Genomic DNA, 17,373 nt, shown 5'->3' on the forward strand with positions numbered 1-17,373 from the left:
CATATTTTAAGTAAATAGAATTAAATCACATTCTTGTTTCCCTTTTGTACCCCAACTCCTCCCAGACAGCCACCTTTAATACCTACAATATCTTTTTTTGTCATATTCCTTAAAAATTTATAAAATATAACAATAAAAATGAGTTATAAAAGTTGTTTGATATAAGACAACAATCAATTTAACAGTCTTATGTAGATGCTTGTCTGCAGCAATACTGAAAATACATACGTTTTTCTCAATATAAATTTTAAATAACTCCAAACATATTAACTAAATATTTCAGAATAATGCATCACTACTAGTATTTTCTTAAATGAATATAAATATATAAGGTCTTTTTGTTTGTGTGTTTGTTTTATATTTAGTAGAGCTTAAAATTTTGGCTCTTACAAGCCCAAAATAAGAACAATTTTTAGACATTGGACTTCATTGTAATAAGGCTGTAGTACTTCAATGACCCTCACCTCACCAAAGGATTTTACCTCCATCGTAGCTAAGCTGAGAGTTGACAGTTCTGCTGCACCAAGGAATGAATTGTAGGCATGATTTTTGGATACAGACTTCCTGCTATGGTTAAAGCTATTTGAGTTGAGTGAGTGACTTTATTCTCAGCCCACAGAGAATAGGTTACATTCATTTAAGAAAAGTGTATTAAGATGGTCTATCCATAAAGTTACTCATCAACTGTTTCAATGAACAATGGTTCTGCTTGGAGGGTGGCACAGACATTAGGTGAGGGTGAGAATCTGGTTCATTGGCTGTGATAATTTGGAAAAGTATTCATCTCAGAGGAACTTATAAAGTCCTCTTCTTCAAACTTGATATAAGAGTTACAAATGTCAAGCAAAGCATTCAGTCTCACTCTTTGCTATTCTCTTTCAAGCCCCCTCCCCCCACATTAATTGTCTACATTTCTTTTGGCTGTATAAATACTTTTGAAATATGTAAGCTGCTCTAAAAACCATAGTATAGTGTAAAAACATGAAATAAACAATACTACTAATAGAGAAGCTGAGATAGGAGAAACATGATTTCAAGACCATTATGTTGTACACAGCAAGACACTGTAACAAACAAGCTGAAAGTGTATATGGATTGTACAATATTGGACCTATTTCTCCAGTTACCAAATTAGAGAGATCGTTGGGTGACAATCAACAAATTTCTAATTCCTCATATTTTTAGATTTCAATCAATTAGGATGTGTTGGTAATATTAATTTTCATATTAAGATATTAAGAGGGCTAGGGAGATTACTCAGTGGTTAAGAGCCTTGACTGCTCTTCTAGAGGTCCTGAGTTCAAATCCCAGCAACCACATAGTGGCTCACAACCATCTGTAATGGGATCTGATGTCCTCTTCTGATGTATCTGAAGACAGCTACAGTGTACTCACACATTAAAAAAAAAATAAAATCTTTAAAAAAAAAAGATATTAAGAGCCAGGCTTAAGAAAAAAAAATTAAGAGCCGGGCTGTGGTAGCGCACACCCTTAATTCCAGTGCTTGGGAGGCAGAGGCAGGAGAATTTCTGAGTTGGAGGTCAGCCTGGTCTACAGAGTGAGTCCCAGGACAGCCAGGACCACAGGGAGAAACCCTATCTCGAAAAAAAACAAACAAAAAGATATTAAGAAAAAGTAATTGTTACTCCCTGTTGTTTTTGTTGTAAGAGGTGGAATTAGGTTTGTGTGGATTTGTTGAAAGATGACTTGCTTCTTCTAGGGTATAGTTTTGCGCCTTATGTTGATGTTTTTCATCTATTATCCTTTGTAGGGCTGGATTTGTGGAAAGATGTGTACATTTTGTTTTGTCATGGAATATCTTGTTTTCTCCATCTATGGTAATTGAGAGTTTGGCTGGGTATAGTAGCCTGGGCTGGCATTTGTGCTCTCTCCATCTGGTAATTGAGAGTTTTGCTAGGTATAGTAGCTGGCATTTGTGCTCTGCCCAGGATCTTCTAGCTTTCAGAGTCCCTGGTGAGAAATCTGCTGTAATTCTGATAGGCCTGCCTTTATATGTTATTTGACCTTTTTCCCTTACTGCTTTTAAAATTCTTTCTTTGTTTAGTGCATTTGGTGTTTTTATTATGTGACAGGAGGAATTTCTTTTCTGGTCCAGTCTATTTGGAGTTCTATAGGCTTCTTGTATATTCATGGGCTTCTCTTTCTTTAGGTTAGGGAAGTTTTCTTCTATAATTTTGTTGAAGATATTTACTGGCCCATTACCTTGGGAGTCTTCACTCTCTTCTATACCTATTATCCTTACGTTTGGTCTTCTCATTGCGTCCTGGATTTCCTGGATGTTTTGGGTTAGGAGCTTTTTGTTTTTTGCATTTTCTTTGACTGTTGTGTCAATGTTTTCTATGGTGTCTTCTGCCCCTGAGATTCTCTCTTCTATCTCTTGTATTCTGTTGGTGATGCTTGCATTTATGACTCCTGATTTCTTTCCTAGGTTTTGTATCTCCAGGGTTGTCTCTCTTTGTGATTTCTTTATTTTTTTTTTATTTCCATTTTTAGATTCTGGATGGTTTTGCTCATTTCCTTCACCTGTTTGATTGTGTTTTCCTGTAGTTCTTTAAGGGATTTTTGTGTTTCCTCTTGAAGGGCTTCTAGCTCTTTACCTGTGTTCTCCTGTATTTCTTTGAGGGTGCTATGTATGTCTTTCTTAAAGTCCTGTATCATTACCATGAGAAGTGATTTTATATCTGAATCTTGCTTTTTCCGGTGTAATGGTGTGTCCAGGACTTGCTATGCTAAACAAGGACACAGAGTATTGGATTCTGATGATGCCAAGAACCTTTGTTTGTATTGCTTGTATTCTTTTGCTTACCCCACATCATCTGGTTATCTCTAGTGCTACCTACCCTTGCTAAATGTTACTGGAGCCTGTCCTTCCTGTGATCCTGGTTTTGTCAGAACACCTCAGAGTCAAGCTGTTTCTGTGATCCTATGATTCTGTGATTCTGTGACCTTAGGATTGTTAACAGCGCCTGGGATTGAAGCTTCCTCTGGGTGTTGTGGGACCGGCTGCGGAGCTTGTGCCCAAGCTCTGCTCAGGGCACTGGCCGGTCGGCTAGTCTTGTTCTCACCAGATTTGATATAATTATAATCTACTTGCTCACACTTTTTAGTCTGTTATTTAATGGATTTTTCTGTGTACCTTCAGACCAGTATCATACTGTCTGCTTATGTATATCATAGATGCCAGGAGGGGATCTTTCTCTATTAAATCTGTTGTTTATTTGTGTCAAAAAAAATTGTAATACCTAATTGTTTAAGCTCATACTTGGTTATTGTACTAGTGTATGTTCTCTTCCTCTTTCTAATATATAGGTATTAAATCCTATAGAATTATCTTTTATGTAGCTCATGCTTTACTTATTTCTGGTTCCTCTTAGTTCGGGTTCCTACTTTATTACAAAGCTTCCATTCTTGTTCTCTCTGTCTCTTTGTTCTAAAGCTTTCATTCTAGCTTTACTGCATTATGTTCAGTGTATCCAGAATAGCAAGCTGTTTTTAGCTCCTGATCTAGCAGTCTTACAATTATGTAGTCAGTATGTGAACATTTCTCAAAAGAATATCTATCCTCCTACCTACAGACAGGATTTCTCTGAAAAAACGTGAAACTCATTCTGTAATTCTTTTTTTATGGTCATTAATGTTTTGCCTACATGTATGTCTGTGAAAGTATCAGATCCCCTAGAACTGACCCATCTCTCCCCTAAATGTCCATTCTTTAAAGGAAAAAATAAAGAAGCCACAGACTAATGTAGAAAGATCTTAACTTGAGTAGAAGCTTATGTTTGTGTGGTTGCTTTTAGGTAATAAAGACACCAATTCATTTTCTTATGAAAAAGTAAATTTCTGTTTGAGGAGCAGTACTTTTTTTTTTCTTTAAAGATAATTTTTTTTAATTTCTTTAAAATAATATTTTCCCCTCTGTGAAAACTACTTTTAATTCTTGATTGATTCAATAGAATAGTCATTGCGCTGCCTTTTCATTTGTTGCTATTCTTGCTATGGTTTTCGGGATAAACCTTTTTTCTTTTTTTTTTCCTTTTTTTTTTTTTTTTTTTTTTTTTTTTTTTTTTTTTTTTTTTTTTTTTTTTTTTTTTTTTTGTTTTTTCGAGATAGGGTTTCTCTGTATATCCCTAGCTGTCCTGAAACTCACTCTGTAGACCAGGCAGGTCTTGAACTTAGAAATTCACCTGCCTCTGCCTCCCAAGTGCTGGTATTAAAGGCATGCGCCACCACTGCCCAGTGCCTTTTTTCTTTTTTATAGTGATTGTAATGTTAATCTTAATCTCATGTTCCTTTAAAGATCTTATGAGTCTAATTTTTTCCTTTTTTTTTTCTTTTGTATAATACATCCTGACATAAATTTCTCCTCCTTTCACTCCTCTCAATTCTCCTACCATCTCCCCTTTTTCCCAGATCCACTCTTCCTCCATTTCCTTTCAGAAGAGATCAGGCTTCCTTCCCATGGATATCAGCTGAAGATGGAATAGAATAACAGTAATACTAGGCACATATCTCCATCAAGGCTGGGAACCTGGTAGGAGGAAAATGGTCCTAAGAACAAATGAAGAAGCTGGAGACACTTTATAGCCCCATTGTTAGAAGTCCCACAGAAACACTAAGCTAACAACTGTAAGATACATGCAGAGGACCTAGTACAGACCCATGCAGGCTCCATGATTGCTGCTTCAGTCTGTGTGAGCCTGCTCAGTTGATTCTGTGGGCCATGTTTTCCTGGTGTCTTCCATACCTCTAGCTCCTACAATCCCCCCTCCTCCCCCTCTACCGCCCCTTTTTCCAAAGGGTTTTCTGAGCTCCATGGGAAGGATCTGGTAAAGCTCTAATTTTTAGCTTGCTCTCTGCCTAATGTTTGGCTGTGGGTCTCTGCACTTATTCCCATTAGCTGCTGTTTTAAGCCTCTCTGATATGAGGCTGTTTATTAATGAGGTATTCAGTCATTTTTCCACCTCTCAGGTGGGGACTTATATTTCTTTTTTTCCTCCTATTATTAAAGGTTCGGCTTGTCGATGCAGGCTTTGTTTGGACTGAGCCCCATTCCAAGAGACTTAAAGTTAAATTGACAATTCAGAAAGAGGTAAGCTGTCCATTTTTTTCTAAACATGGCTAAGTTGCAAGTAGTGAGACTGAGGGACTAGTGTTAAATTATTTTATGGACTAAATGACTTAAAAGGATGAATACAGTCTAAATCTTAGTTTTTTGTTGTCTTTTGGTCTTCTGACATGATTAGGTGACTAGTAGCTATAATTGCTCAGAATTAGTGTGTTCAGTAGTCTCTTTAAAGATTTTTGTTTTTAATATAGGTTCTCACTAGCTGGTCCTTGGTGGCTAGAGCTTAGTAGACTAGGCTGGTTTGGAATTTAGAGATCCTCCTGCCTCTACTGAGTGCACCACCATAGTTGTTTTTATCACCTATATATTCTTCAAAAAGTGAATTCTTTGTGTGTCACATAGGCATACATGTATACATATATATCATATACATGTGTGTACAACTTAAAAAACGTTTTTAGATTTAGTTCTCAAACTCAGTAAATAGTCAATAAAAATTTTGGATTTTTGATCATCCTGCTTCTACTTCCCAAGTATTGGATTTTAGGTGTGTGCCAGCATTCTAGCTTTGTGGTGGTGAGAATCAAACTCAAGGCTTCAGCACAAGGGACAAACACTGTACAATCAAACCACATTCCTACTTCCACATTATTAAAAGAATATGTTCATAGCCACTTTTTCATGAGGTAAAGTTAAAAAGATAATCTAATGTTTGGATTCCATGGGTCCCTCTACTAACCACTGGAGGACATGGCTCAGGGGTAGAGAGATTGATAAGTTTGCATGAGCTTCCTTATTTAATTCTTGGTTGTGCCCCTCCCTCCAATATGTAATATACTTAGTTTTATGATTTTAACTTTGGGTTATTGATATCCTTAATGCATTCATAGAAAACATTTTAAATTACTGATTTTTTTTAAATTAAAATATTCACTATTGAACAACTAGGAATGAAGGAGTGCAATTGCTTTCTTTTCCAGGTGATGAATGGTGCTATCCTGCAGCAAGTGTTTGTGGTGGATTATATTGTTCAGTCCCAAATGTGTGGAGACTGTCATAGAGTAGAAGCTAAGGATTTCTGGAAGGCTGTGATCCAAGTCAGGCAGAAGGTATTAAAAGCAGATGATGAGTGGATTCTGAATCCTGAATTTCATCACTGTCCATTTTTTTAATACATTTTATGTATTATTTTTTTTGTAAATTAGATATTGTCTTTGTTTACATTTCAAATGTTATACCCTTTCCCAGTTTCCTCCAAGGAAACCCCTTTCCCATTCCCCCCACCCCCTTTTATGAGGGTGTTTGTTCCTTTACCCACCCACCTACTCCCACCTCTCTGCCCTCGATTCCCCTACACTGGGGCATCTATCAAGCCTTCATAGGACCAAGGACTTCTCCTCCCATTTGCCAGATAAGGCCATCCTCTGCTACATATGCGACTGGGCCATGGGTCCCTCCATGTGTACTCCTTGGTTGGTGGTTTAGTCTCTGGGAGCTGGGTCTGGTTGGTTGATGTTATTCTTTCTACGGGGAAGCTCCTTCAATCCTTCCTCTAACTCCTCCATTGGGGATCCTGTGTTCAGTCCAGTGGTTGGCTGTGAGCATCTGCCTCTGTACAGGCTCTGGCAGAGCCTCTTAGGAGACGTCTATCTATATTAGGCTCCTGTCAGCAAGCACTTCTTGTCATCCACAACAGTGTCTGCATTTGGTGGCTGTATATAGGGTAGATCCCAGGTGGGGCAGTCTCTGGATGGCCTTTCCTTCAGTCTCTGCTCCACACTTTGTCTCTGTATTTGCTCCCGTGATTATTTTGGTTCCCCTTCTAAGAAGGACCAAAGCATCCACACTTTGGTCTTCCTTCTTCTTGAGCTTCTTGTGGTCACTGTCCATTTTCAGTAGCCGATAAAATCTTCTCAGTTCCCTAAGTCCTTTATACATAACCAGAGTCTAGGATCCTGGAACATTCAACTTGGAAATACATTACTATTTTATGTTTTAGAAAATTTTTAAAGGATTTTTTTGTTTGAAAAATCAGTGTTCTATATTTGTAGATGATATATGTATTTATACTATATTTCTTAATGCACTTTTGATATGTAATTTATTGATTCTCTAATGCATGGATATTTAGACTCTGCACAAGAAAACATTCTACTATCTGGAACAGTTGATTCTAAAATATGGAATGCATCAGAATACACTACGTATTAAGGAGATTCATGGTGAGTTCAAACTTAAAAGAATTTGAAACAGTGTCAAAATTTTCTTTCAGTTATTCAGAATCTTTCTCAGAAGTTTAAATGGTTAAAAAAATTCTTTAAAAAATTCATACAGATGTATGGATAAGAAGAAAGCAACGTTAATTTTCTGTCTGCACTGTCCAATGGTAGTGACTGTCCACATGTGGCTAATATTTGAAGTATAGCTAGCTACTCTAACTGAGGAATTGAATTTTCTTCTGTTAGTTGATATTTAACTCACTTGACTTTAGTGGCTATTCTGGATAGTACATATCTAGAACTGTCCTGTGTCTTCCCTACACCCTTCCTGCCCCGCTCCCTGATGTTCTTCTATCCTACTTGTTAAGCAAGCCTTTAATCCCAGCACTTGGGAGGCAGAGGCATGCAGATTTCTGAGTTCGAGGCCAGCCTGGTCTACAGAGTGAGTTCCACGACAGCCAGGGCTACACAGAGAAACCCTGTCTTGGAAAAAAATAACAACAAAACCAAACAAACAAAAAAGAAATTAGAAAGGCCAATACAGTTCTTAACCATACCAGCATGTGTGATAGACAGACATCATTCTTTGTGCTTAGAATGTGACATATTAATATTAATTTTTGCTCTGTGTTGCTTATCTTGCTACTTAAAGAATAAGCCAAGTAACTCCATTAATGTATTGTAAAATACTACAAAAAATTCATCAAAACTTTTTTGTTTTTTTTTAGATTTATTTATTTATTTTATGTGTATGAATACACTGTAGCTGTACAGGTGGCCATGAACCATCATGTGGCTGCTGGGAATTGAACTCAGGACCTCTGCTCGCTCCAGCCCCATTCACTCCAGTAGAATACACTATAGCTGTCTTCAGACACACCAGAAGAGGGCGTCAGATCTCATCATGGATGGTTGTGAGCCACCATGTGGTTGCTGGGGTCCAAACTCAGGACCTTTGGAAGAGCAGTCAGTGCTCTTACCTGCTGAGCCATCTTGCCAGCCCCCAAAACCTTGTTTTGTATGGGGAAAATTGCTCTAATTAGAAGTACTGTTTCCTTGTATCTTATATACTGAGAAGTATTTGTGATAAATAGAGTTCAGTGTGAAGTCATTGAATAAAGAGGGATGAACAAATAATGAAATGTCTGAATAGAGTTTTAAAACTTGAAAAGTCTCATAGTGGTTTATAAGATAGTTTACTGTCTTTTGTTTGGTATGTTTTCTTTGAGGGTGGTAGGAATTGGCATGTGGGTTTTGCATGACTGCCTGAGTGACACTACAGGCCAATAGCAGTCACTGTAGCTGCAGCATACTTACATATTTGATGGACATGTCATCCATAGTTCTGAAATTAATAATTTAAAATATAACTATTCTGAAGCAAACGCAGGACTCCTGCTAACAATAGGTTTTGGATGCTGTTTGCTATTGTTAGATAAGTTGTTTTCCTAAGTCACTTTTTAAAATAAAGATTTAGTGGTGGTGACTGTGAGGAAATGACCAAATCCCTTAAGTTGAAAAGACAGTTATGTGAGAAACTTAGTTTATGCCTCTAGGTTCAGTGTATTCCTAGAAGGCATAGGATTGTCTCCATCATGAAACAGTTTAGTGATATCTTGTGTATTCGTTTATTTATTGGCTGATCCCTAGGCAAAAGTGTGTTGATAAACTCAAAGCTGGTGGTATTGCATGCCATTAGTCTTGGCCCTTGAGATTTGGAGGAGCAAGTGTTTGAAGATCATCCTTGGTATAAGCCTGTCTGGGCGACACGAGAGTGAGTTTAAAAGAAGAAAGGAGGTACGAGGCAGGGACACATTTGTATTCTGGCTAAGGACTGTGGTAGAAATTATTCCCACAGAATGTTTTGTTGTCAAAAGACTGGATACATTTTTAAATTACTGTCAAACCCCAGTGCCGCAGGTTATAACAACCCTTCTTTCAACTAAAGTCTGTTTTCTTTATTAATTTTACTAAGTTTTGACTTAAATGAATATTCTCCTTAGCTTGTATATTTGTAACTCAGACAAAAATAATTGGAGTTGGAGAGATGGCTCAGCAGGTAAGAGCTGGTTGTTCTTTTAGAGAGTGGAGTTGGGTTACAAGCACCCATTTTCAGTGGCTCAAAAATCCACCTGTAATTCTAGCTCCATGGTGTCTAATGCTTTCTTTGGCCTATTGGTACCTTGCACACATGTGCATAAACACACATGCGCGCACACACACATTAATAGAAACAGGATGTATTTAAGAATCTAAAAATTCAAAGCATGTGTAAATAAAGAGCCCCTCCCCAGTTTATCTTTATGCACCTGTTATCTAAAGATAATGTAGTTCCTTAAAACAAAATATATTCTGAAAGTTCTAAATAGTTGTTCTCATGTAGTGTTCCATAACTTTGGTTTTTCTTTTAACACATTGGAAAACATTTACCAACAATGCATATAGTTCATTTAATTATTTTTAATTGTTGTGTGATAGTCCTTAGTCATTGGATATATATAAATTGATATCTTTATTAATGGAATTATAGTTATTTTTTACCAAGAATAGCACTGAATAATTATATGTTTATCCTTGTACATGGGGTTACTTAGAGGAGTAGAAATGACTCAAGATCAGCTGCATCACTTAAGCATGTGTGATAGCTCACAAATCTGGGAAGCAGGAATATACTGTACACACAGCCTGCAGGTAGGCAGCTCAACAGGTTGAAGAGTGTACTAAGTGACTCGTTTGGTCTAAACCTCTTCTAGGCAGTTAAGGTTACAAAAATATGTATTTTTTTACATGCTTTATAATTTTAATTCATAGGTCTTAACTCTTGAATTGGTATGAAGTGCCTAAATTCCTCTTTTTTTGGGGGGGGGATTGAACTATTTTTTTCTCTATTAAAAAATACTGTTGTTCTGTTGATTAAATGTAATAGCCTATTTTTGCAATCACAAGTTTGCATGAACTTATACTTTTATGCTAGTTCCATACAGTCTTAATTTTATGTCTAGAAATGTAAGTCCTGTGACTTTATTTTCCTTGGTATCGTTATACCTTTTATGGGTAAGTGGAGTTCTTACTTAGGTATCTTGTAAGTACTTCTTAGCAGTAGATTTGCATTTGCCTGTTCCTTTGTTGATAGTGTTAAATGATACTGTACTGGGATAGATATCGTTTGTTCAGTCTCAGTATGTAATTTTTTTCATGGATGTCAGGTAGGTGAATTTTTGTCATTTTCTTGGCAGCTTGTTTCATTTATTACATAAAGTACTCTTTTCTTTTTCTCTCTTGGCCTTGAATTTTGTTCTTGTAAATTAGTATGAATCTTGCTTTTATTTGTTAACATTTATTTTATCTGATTTTTGTCTGCCTTTTTGCCAAACAAGTCTTAATTGATATCCCTAAACTATTTTGGCTATAATATTTTCTAATAGTGTGTTTTGATTATGTTTGATTATTATTTAAGTGATTTTGTGATGTGGTCATGTAGAGGAAAGCCTTGCTTTGCAGAACTTGTTTTTATTATTTTTTTTAGACGGTCTGGATTTTTATTATTCTTCAAAACAACATGCTCAGAAGATGGTGGAGTTTCTGCAGAGTACAGTTCCCTGTAGGTACGTTGTAAACCTATACTTGTAAATTAATCAACGGGAGATATATAGGTCTCATCTGTTCTTCATGCTTAGGTAACTTACTTTGTTACAATTAAAATTTTAGTATGCATATTTAAACAATCCTGAAACATGGAGTTATCCATTTTATATTAGCCAAAGAGTGCTGATGAATCTTTTGGTAGTCAAACCTAACTCCATAGTATTAGGCACTGTACTGCTGAACCACAGAGATGGGTAGAAGAGCTAGGACTTGAAGATGGGAGAAGCATTCATAAGCTGAGTTTATATTAAAAGGTAAGATTAGCAAGAACAAAGACCTAAGAGGTACATTAATGTGGCTAAGACTATAGTCATTCTGAGGAAGGTTTGAAATATGGATAAAATTAGGCTTTGGCCTGTGTTTAGTTTCATGTCTGTTGCTGTGATAAAAACAGCCTGACAGCTTTGAGGAGGGAAGGGTTTTATTTGGCTTATAGTTGTTATAGTCTACCATCATGGATTAATTAGATCAGTGAGTCACATCTTATCTAAGGGTAGAGAGAAATTAATGTGTACATGCCTGCTCACCTGCTTGGTTGTTTATGCTCAGCTAGATTTCTGTAAAAAGTTCAAGACCCTGCCTAGTGAGTGAGCCACTGTGGGCTGCATCTTCCCCCATCAATTCACTTAAGATGTTTTTCCACAGATATGTTCATAGACAAACTCAGTCCTTTTCTGGACTGTAAAAGGTTCTTCTCATGTGATTTTAGGTTATATCAACTTAACAATTAAAGCTAACCACACCACCAGGAAGCTGTTTGTAGGCATTGAACTTTGATTGGATAAAAGCAAGTTTATATAAGTACGGACCTGTCCTTTTCTATTGATAATGTTTTTTTCTTAATAGATACAAAGCATCACAAAGATTGATCTCCCAGGATATTCATAGTAACACATACAATTACAAGAGTACTTTTTCTGTGGAAATTGTTCCAATATGCAAGGTACTTCTTTTTCATGTAATTAATCCTTATCTATAAGAGAATAAGTAATTTATTGGTTATAATTTATTGCTCTTGGTTTCCTGTTGGCTGGCTAAACATTAAGAATAACTTCTTTCAATGACTTCTCACATGTTCAACTTTGTTAAAAAGGTTCAAAATATGTGTTTAAAACTATGAATTAGAATGCCCTTTATTTTGGTATATTATGATGAAAAGATTGGCCTGGTGAGATGGGTCAGCCCTTATAAAGTACTTGGCATGCTAGCCTGACAACTTCAGTTGGATCCCTTGAACCCATGTAAAAAGAGGAGAGAACCGACTCTATAATGTTCTCTTCTGATATCGACATATATACCTGCATGAACATGCATTTACACACATACCACACACACTCACACTGTCAAAGGCTAGCTTTGACACCACAGGGTAAAACTGAATCTGACAGCGAGTTGTGGCATCAGTGATTGGGGTCAGTACTGAAAACAGCTGACAAGTTGGTCCTGATAGCAACCGATCAGGGGAGAAGGGGGCTGCTGCCTGTGCAGCCAATGATTAGAGAAAAAAGGGGAAAATTATACACACACAGAGTGGTCGAAGCAAAGGCAGACTCCAATGTTTTTTTTTTTCTCTTAACCCTTTTCATACCCCTTAAGACTTTCTATGTAAGAAAGTTACCTCATAGCCACAAGTTACACATTTTCTAAAGATAATCATCACAAAAACGTATTCTTAAAAAACAGATTTAAAATTGTCATATGTGAGAAGATTACAACAGGGTTGTTTAGTATGTATGTTTTTTGGAAACTTATGTCTAATGAAACAATTCTAATCTATCTATCTTTCTACAAGCTCATTGTAATCCCAAAAGCAGTAAATCTTTTGTTATAGATTAACAGAGTCTAAGCAGGCCAAACTTTGTCTCTATGCTAAGGAATAGATCATCTATTTTTGACATCATGATCAGCTAGGCTGGACAATCTTCATCTGTTCTCTGTTCTTACACTCTGTCTTAGTTAGGGTTTTACTGCTATGAACAGACACCAGGACCAAGGCAAGTCTTATAAAGGACTACATTTAATTGGGACTGGCTTACAGACAGGTTCAGAGGTTCAGTTCAGTATCATCAAGGTGGGAAACATGGGAGCATTCAGGCAGGCATGGTGGAGGAGGAACTGAGAGTTCTACATCTTCATCTGAAGGCTGCTAGCAGAATACTGACTTCCAGGCAGCTAGCGTGAGGGTCTTAAAGCCCACACCCACAGTGACACACCTACTACATAAAGGCTACACCTATTCAAACAGGGCCATACCTTCTAATAGTGCCATTCCCTGGGCCAACCATGTACAAACCATAACACACTCATAATAGAATTGTTTATTCTTTATTTATAACCTTTCTATTTCGTGGTGTACTCCTGAAACCACATTCCTAGATCACAAGACCAAGGAACTCAGTCCTAACCTGGAGTGAGTGTTTTCTTTGATCGTTAACTTGTCCCAAGCCTATTTTTCTTGCTACTACAATTATGTGCTTGCAATGCATGAACGCTCACTGTACTTCTTTTTCTTACTCACGTAGCTCTTGTCATTCTGTGAGGAAGGGGCATACTTTATTCTTGATTCTGACTTTATAAACTTTGTATCAGCTATCTTACTATGCCAAGATTATTTATATTAAGCTTCCTAAAATTACTTAAATCAGGAATTCTATAAAATCATTAATTCATCTAAACAGCATTTCATTACCTCAAGAACTTTCACCGTCATGTTGACCTGCAGGAAAGTTGCCCAACAGAGTGGGTCCTCACCCAGGAAGTAATCACACCAGGCTACAGGCAGTGAGGGTCTCTTGGTGTCCACTCACACCAAGCCACATAAGTGAGGAGTGTGGCAATGACAGACATGAGAAGGACATCAGTAACAAGCAGTCCAGAGTGCACCACTGTAGTGCCTCCAGGGAGCTCACGTGCCCACTGTAGTAGCACTTCTTACATGGTGCCCACCAGCACATGTGCGCACGCACGCACACACACACACACACACACACACACACACACACACACACACACAAGCACTAAAATTAGCAAAAAAAGTTGATTGTAAAATTTTACAATTCACTTTTATTAAATATTAAAATCCTAGTGAACATACAATAATTCCATGACTTCACATTATAAGAAACGATAGCTAAAAGATAGTAAGTCACTTTGGAATATGTGTGGGTAAGAGTTTTGTATATGTACCTGATGTATGCATAGATGGGGATTATAATATGAAAGCAAATGGCACTAGCTGTGTTCTAGCCAAAAATAGTTATCTGAGTTCTACTTTTTGCCAGTCCTCATTTTAATACAATAAAAGCCTGGATAATACAAATTTAGGTATGATAGTATATTTAGGCCTGTGCATTAAGTGCAATGAAAGGAGATAGAGTATTGTGGCATGGCATGTGTAGGTAATTAGAGTCCTTGTAGATGTAGATGCTTTAGATGCTAAACTTCAGGGATGTACCAATTCCTCATAAAATTGTATACTATATGTTACTTATAGAATACTTAAACCTAATATATAGCATAGGATATAGTATATATGCTGTGTACATGGTTATTAATTAGTTAATCTGTATTTTTAAGTAAAACAAAGAAAAAGGCTACCTGTTTAGTACAGATACAGTGCTTAATAATAAAAAAAAAAAAAATTGATCCACAGTCGGGTGAGCTAGTGGGTATGGAACACATGGATATGGAAAGCTGATTATATATTTGTCTTTGGGAGCTCCTGAGTTCAAACCCAAAAGTTGGAGTAGGTGTTAATGTACACGTCAGTGGAAAAGCCTTGAATGCACGATACAGCTTTGTGACCAAGTTATTTTTTTAAATTTATTTTCTGTTGTTGGTCTCATTCTTAAATCTTTGATGGATTGGAACTCAGAGATTCTTTGACTTTGCCTCCCAAGTACCACCATACCCAGCCACTTGTATCTTAATACAGTTAAGAAACATACAAGTAACCTTGTTGAATTATGTAGTAACTTCCATTGAAAATTGTATATGTAGATGTGACTTTTTCAGTCACTAAATCTTTGATTTTTAATTACATACTCAAACATTTAGCTATTTTAAGAGAAACATATTTTCCATTGATACTTGGTTTTGTGACGATCAAAAAAAGTTACAGATTTAGAAAGTTACTTTATTCTTAATGTTATACTTTGATTAGAGTATACACTATATTAACATACAGAATAGCAAGCAGGAATTCATGTTACAATTAAATTGAAATGAATTTAACAAACACATGGGTGTAGAAGGTAGTTATAAAAAAAAATTCTTAAAAACATTTCAGGTTAGACAAATGGAACCATCTTAAGAATGTGTAAAGTGTATAGAGAAACCATAAAGGTCGAAGTTGTGACTCTTAATTTACAGGTCATTTGTTGGCCCAAGAATTAAAGATAATGTTGTGGAGCCAAAGCATGGTAGTAGCATCCTGTAGGCTAAATCGTGAGGCTTGGTTATTCTACATTCATTCAGACAGACAGACAGTTTGGTTGGGCAAGAATGATTTTATCAGGTTTATTAATGAATGTTTATCAGAGTTGCTAATTTAGAATTAGCCTTACTTTAGATGTTATTTCTTTTTGCTTAGGATAATGTTGTCTGTCTATCACCAAAACTGGCACAGAGCCTTGGAAATATGAGCCAGATATGTATTTGTATTCGAGTAACTAGTGCCATCCATCTCATAGACCCAAACACCCTACAAGGTAAGATTTGGAACTAAATTTTGCTTTGGAAGAAAATCTTAACAGTTTTGGCCTTATGGTAAACAGTAATTGCTCAAGGCATTTATGTTGTTTAGTACCCACCCTCCTTTTCTTTTTCTTTTTGGACACAGAATATCATGTAGCCTAGGCTGCCCTTGAACTATATCTATCTATTCAAGGATGACCTTCAGTTCTTCACCCTTTCTTCTACCTCCCCAGTATTGGGATCACAGAGGTATGCCATGATACTGAGTTACATACTACTGGAGATTGAGCCTAGGCCTGGTGGATACTAGGCCTGCATTTTTCTAAGCAAGTTGCGTCTCCAGTCCCAAATGTCATTCTTGATAATATTATTTTGGAAGACTAATAGTTAAAGTTTAGTACTTTTTTTTTTTTTTTTTTTTTTTTTTTTTTTTTTTTTTTTTGAGACAGGGTTTCTCTGTATAGCCTTGGCTGTCCTGGAACTTACTCTGTAGACCAGGCTAGCCTTGAACTCAGAAATCTGCCTGCCTCTGCCTCCCAAGTGCTGGGATCAAAGGTGTGCGCCACCACCACCCTGCAAGTTTAGTACTTTAAAAATTTTAGAATTTTAAAGTATTATATACATTCTTCCTCTTTTAAAGAAACAATTTTGTGAACTTTTAGATATTTCATACTTTATTTCTTAACAAAGATGTATGTATGTATGTATGTATGTATGTATTTGAGTACACACTGTAGTTGTAGAGATAGTTGTGAGCCTTCATCTGGTTGTTGGGAATTGCCTTTTAGGACCTCTGCTCGCTCTAGGCAACCCGGCTCACTCTGGCCCAAAGATTTATTTTTTATTATAAATAAGTACACTGTAGCTGACTTCAGACGCACCAGAAGAAGGCGTCGGATCATGGTTGTGAGCCACCATGTAGTTGCTGGGATTTGAACTCAGGACCTTCTGAAGAGCAGTCGGTGCTCTTACCCACTGAGCCATCTCAACCAGCCCTATTTCATATGTTTTTTCCTTTCATTTTTATGAAAAATTTCAGCCTCATGCAGTTTTTTTTACTAAGTCTTTTGCCAAATGTATGTGTGCCTGTGAACAAGCATTGAACCCAGAGCCCTGTGCCTGTTAGGCAGGGACACTGCTGTTAAACTATATGCCTAGTCTGCAAGTTTTAGTTTTAGTTTTAAAATAGCTGTTTTAAATTTGAGGACATTTGAGCTATGATTCATTGGGATATGTAGTTTAAATTAGAATTTTAACTTTTTATCATTACTATGGGTCATTTTAAGATATCTTTATATAAATAGTTTTTTAAAAGAGGAAGACTGCATAGTGAAAGAAGTTTTGGTATTTGTCTCCTTAATCTTTTTCTTGTTTCTTACCAGTTTTATTTTGCTATTTTTCAGAAACTCACGATTATACCATCAGCTAAGGTCTATTTGTAGTAATAGTAACTATCTGCAGAATGCAGACAAGGGCTTTCTTACCTGTTAGACAAAAGTAGGCTTTGTGTCCTATAACCTAAGCAGCTGGGGTGACCAATGACTTTCTGCCATGAAATTCCAGTAAATGAAATCACCATAAAACTGTTTGAATTTGGTCTATGGCATTCAGATTATAGTAACAAAATGAGATGTAACATTTTTGACAGCTGACATTTCCCTTGTGCCATGGGAGTTTGGAGCTCATGTATGGAAATGAGTGATGACTTAATTAGTGACTTCAGTTGAC

The 17,373-nt window shown here is 36.6% G+C and overlaps 1 protein-coding gene across 1 annotated transcript in view; it reads left to right on the forward strand.

The window, feature by feature from the left end:
- Nmd3 (NMD3 ribosome export adaptor) overlaps positions 1–17,373 on the forward strand; it is a 31,396-nt gene that overhangs the window by 5,864 nt on the left and 8,159 nt on the right. The window contains exons 5-10 of the mRNA XM_031374091.1: positions 5,030–5,110; positions 6,067–6,195; positions 7,218–7,308; positions 10,832–10,910; positions 11,797–11,893; positions 15,542–15,659. Coding sequence (XP_031229951.1) covers positions 5,030–5,110; positions 6,067–6,195; positions 7,218–7,308; positions 10,832–10,910; positions 11,797–11,893; positions 15,542–15,659 — 595 coding nt within the window. The remainder of the gene's footprint in view (positions 1–5,029; positions 5,111–6,066; positions 6,196–7,217; positions 7,309–10,831; positions 10,911–11,796; positions 11,894–15,541; positions 15,660–17,373) is intronic.

This window comes from Mastomys coucha, unplaced genomic scaffold (genome assembly GCF_008632895.1).
Source record: "Mastomys coucha isolate ucsf_1 unplaced genomic scaffold, UCSF_Mcou_1 pScaffold16, whole genome shotgun sequence".
NCBI classification, from domain to species: Eukaryota; Metazoa; Chordata; class Mammalia; order Rodentia; family Muridae; genus Mastomys; species Mastomys coucha.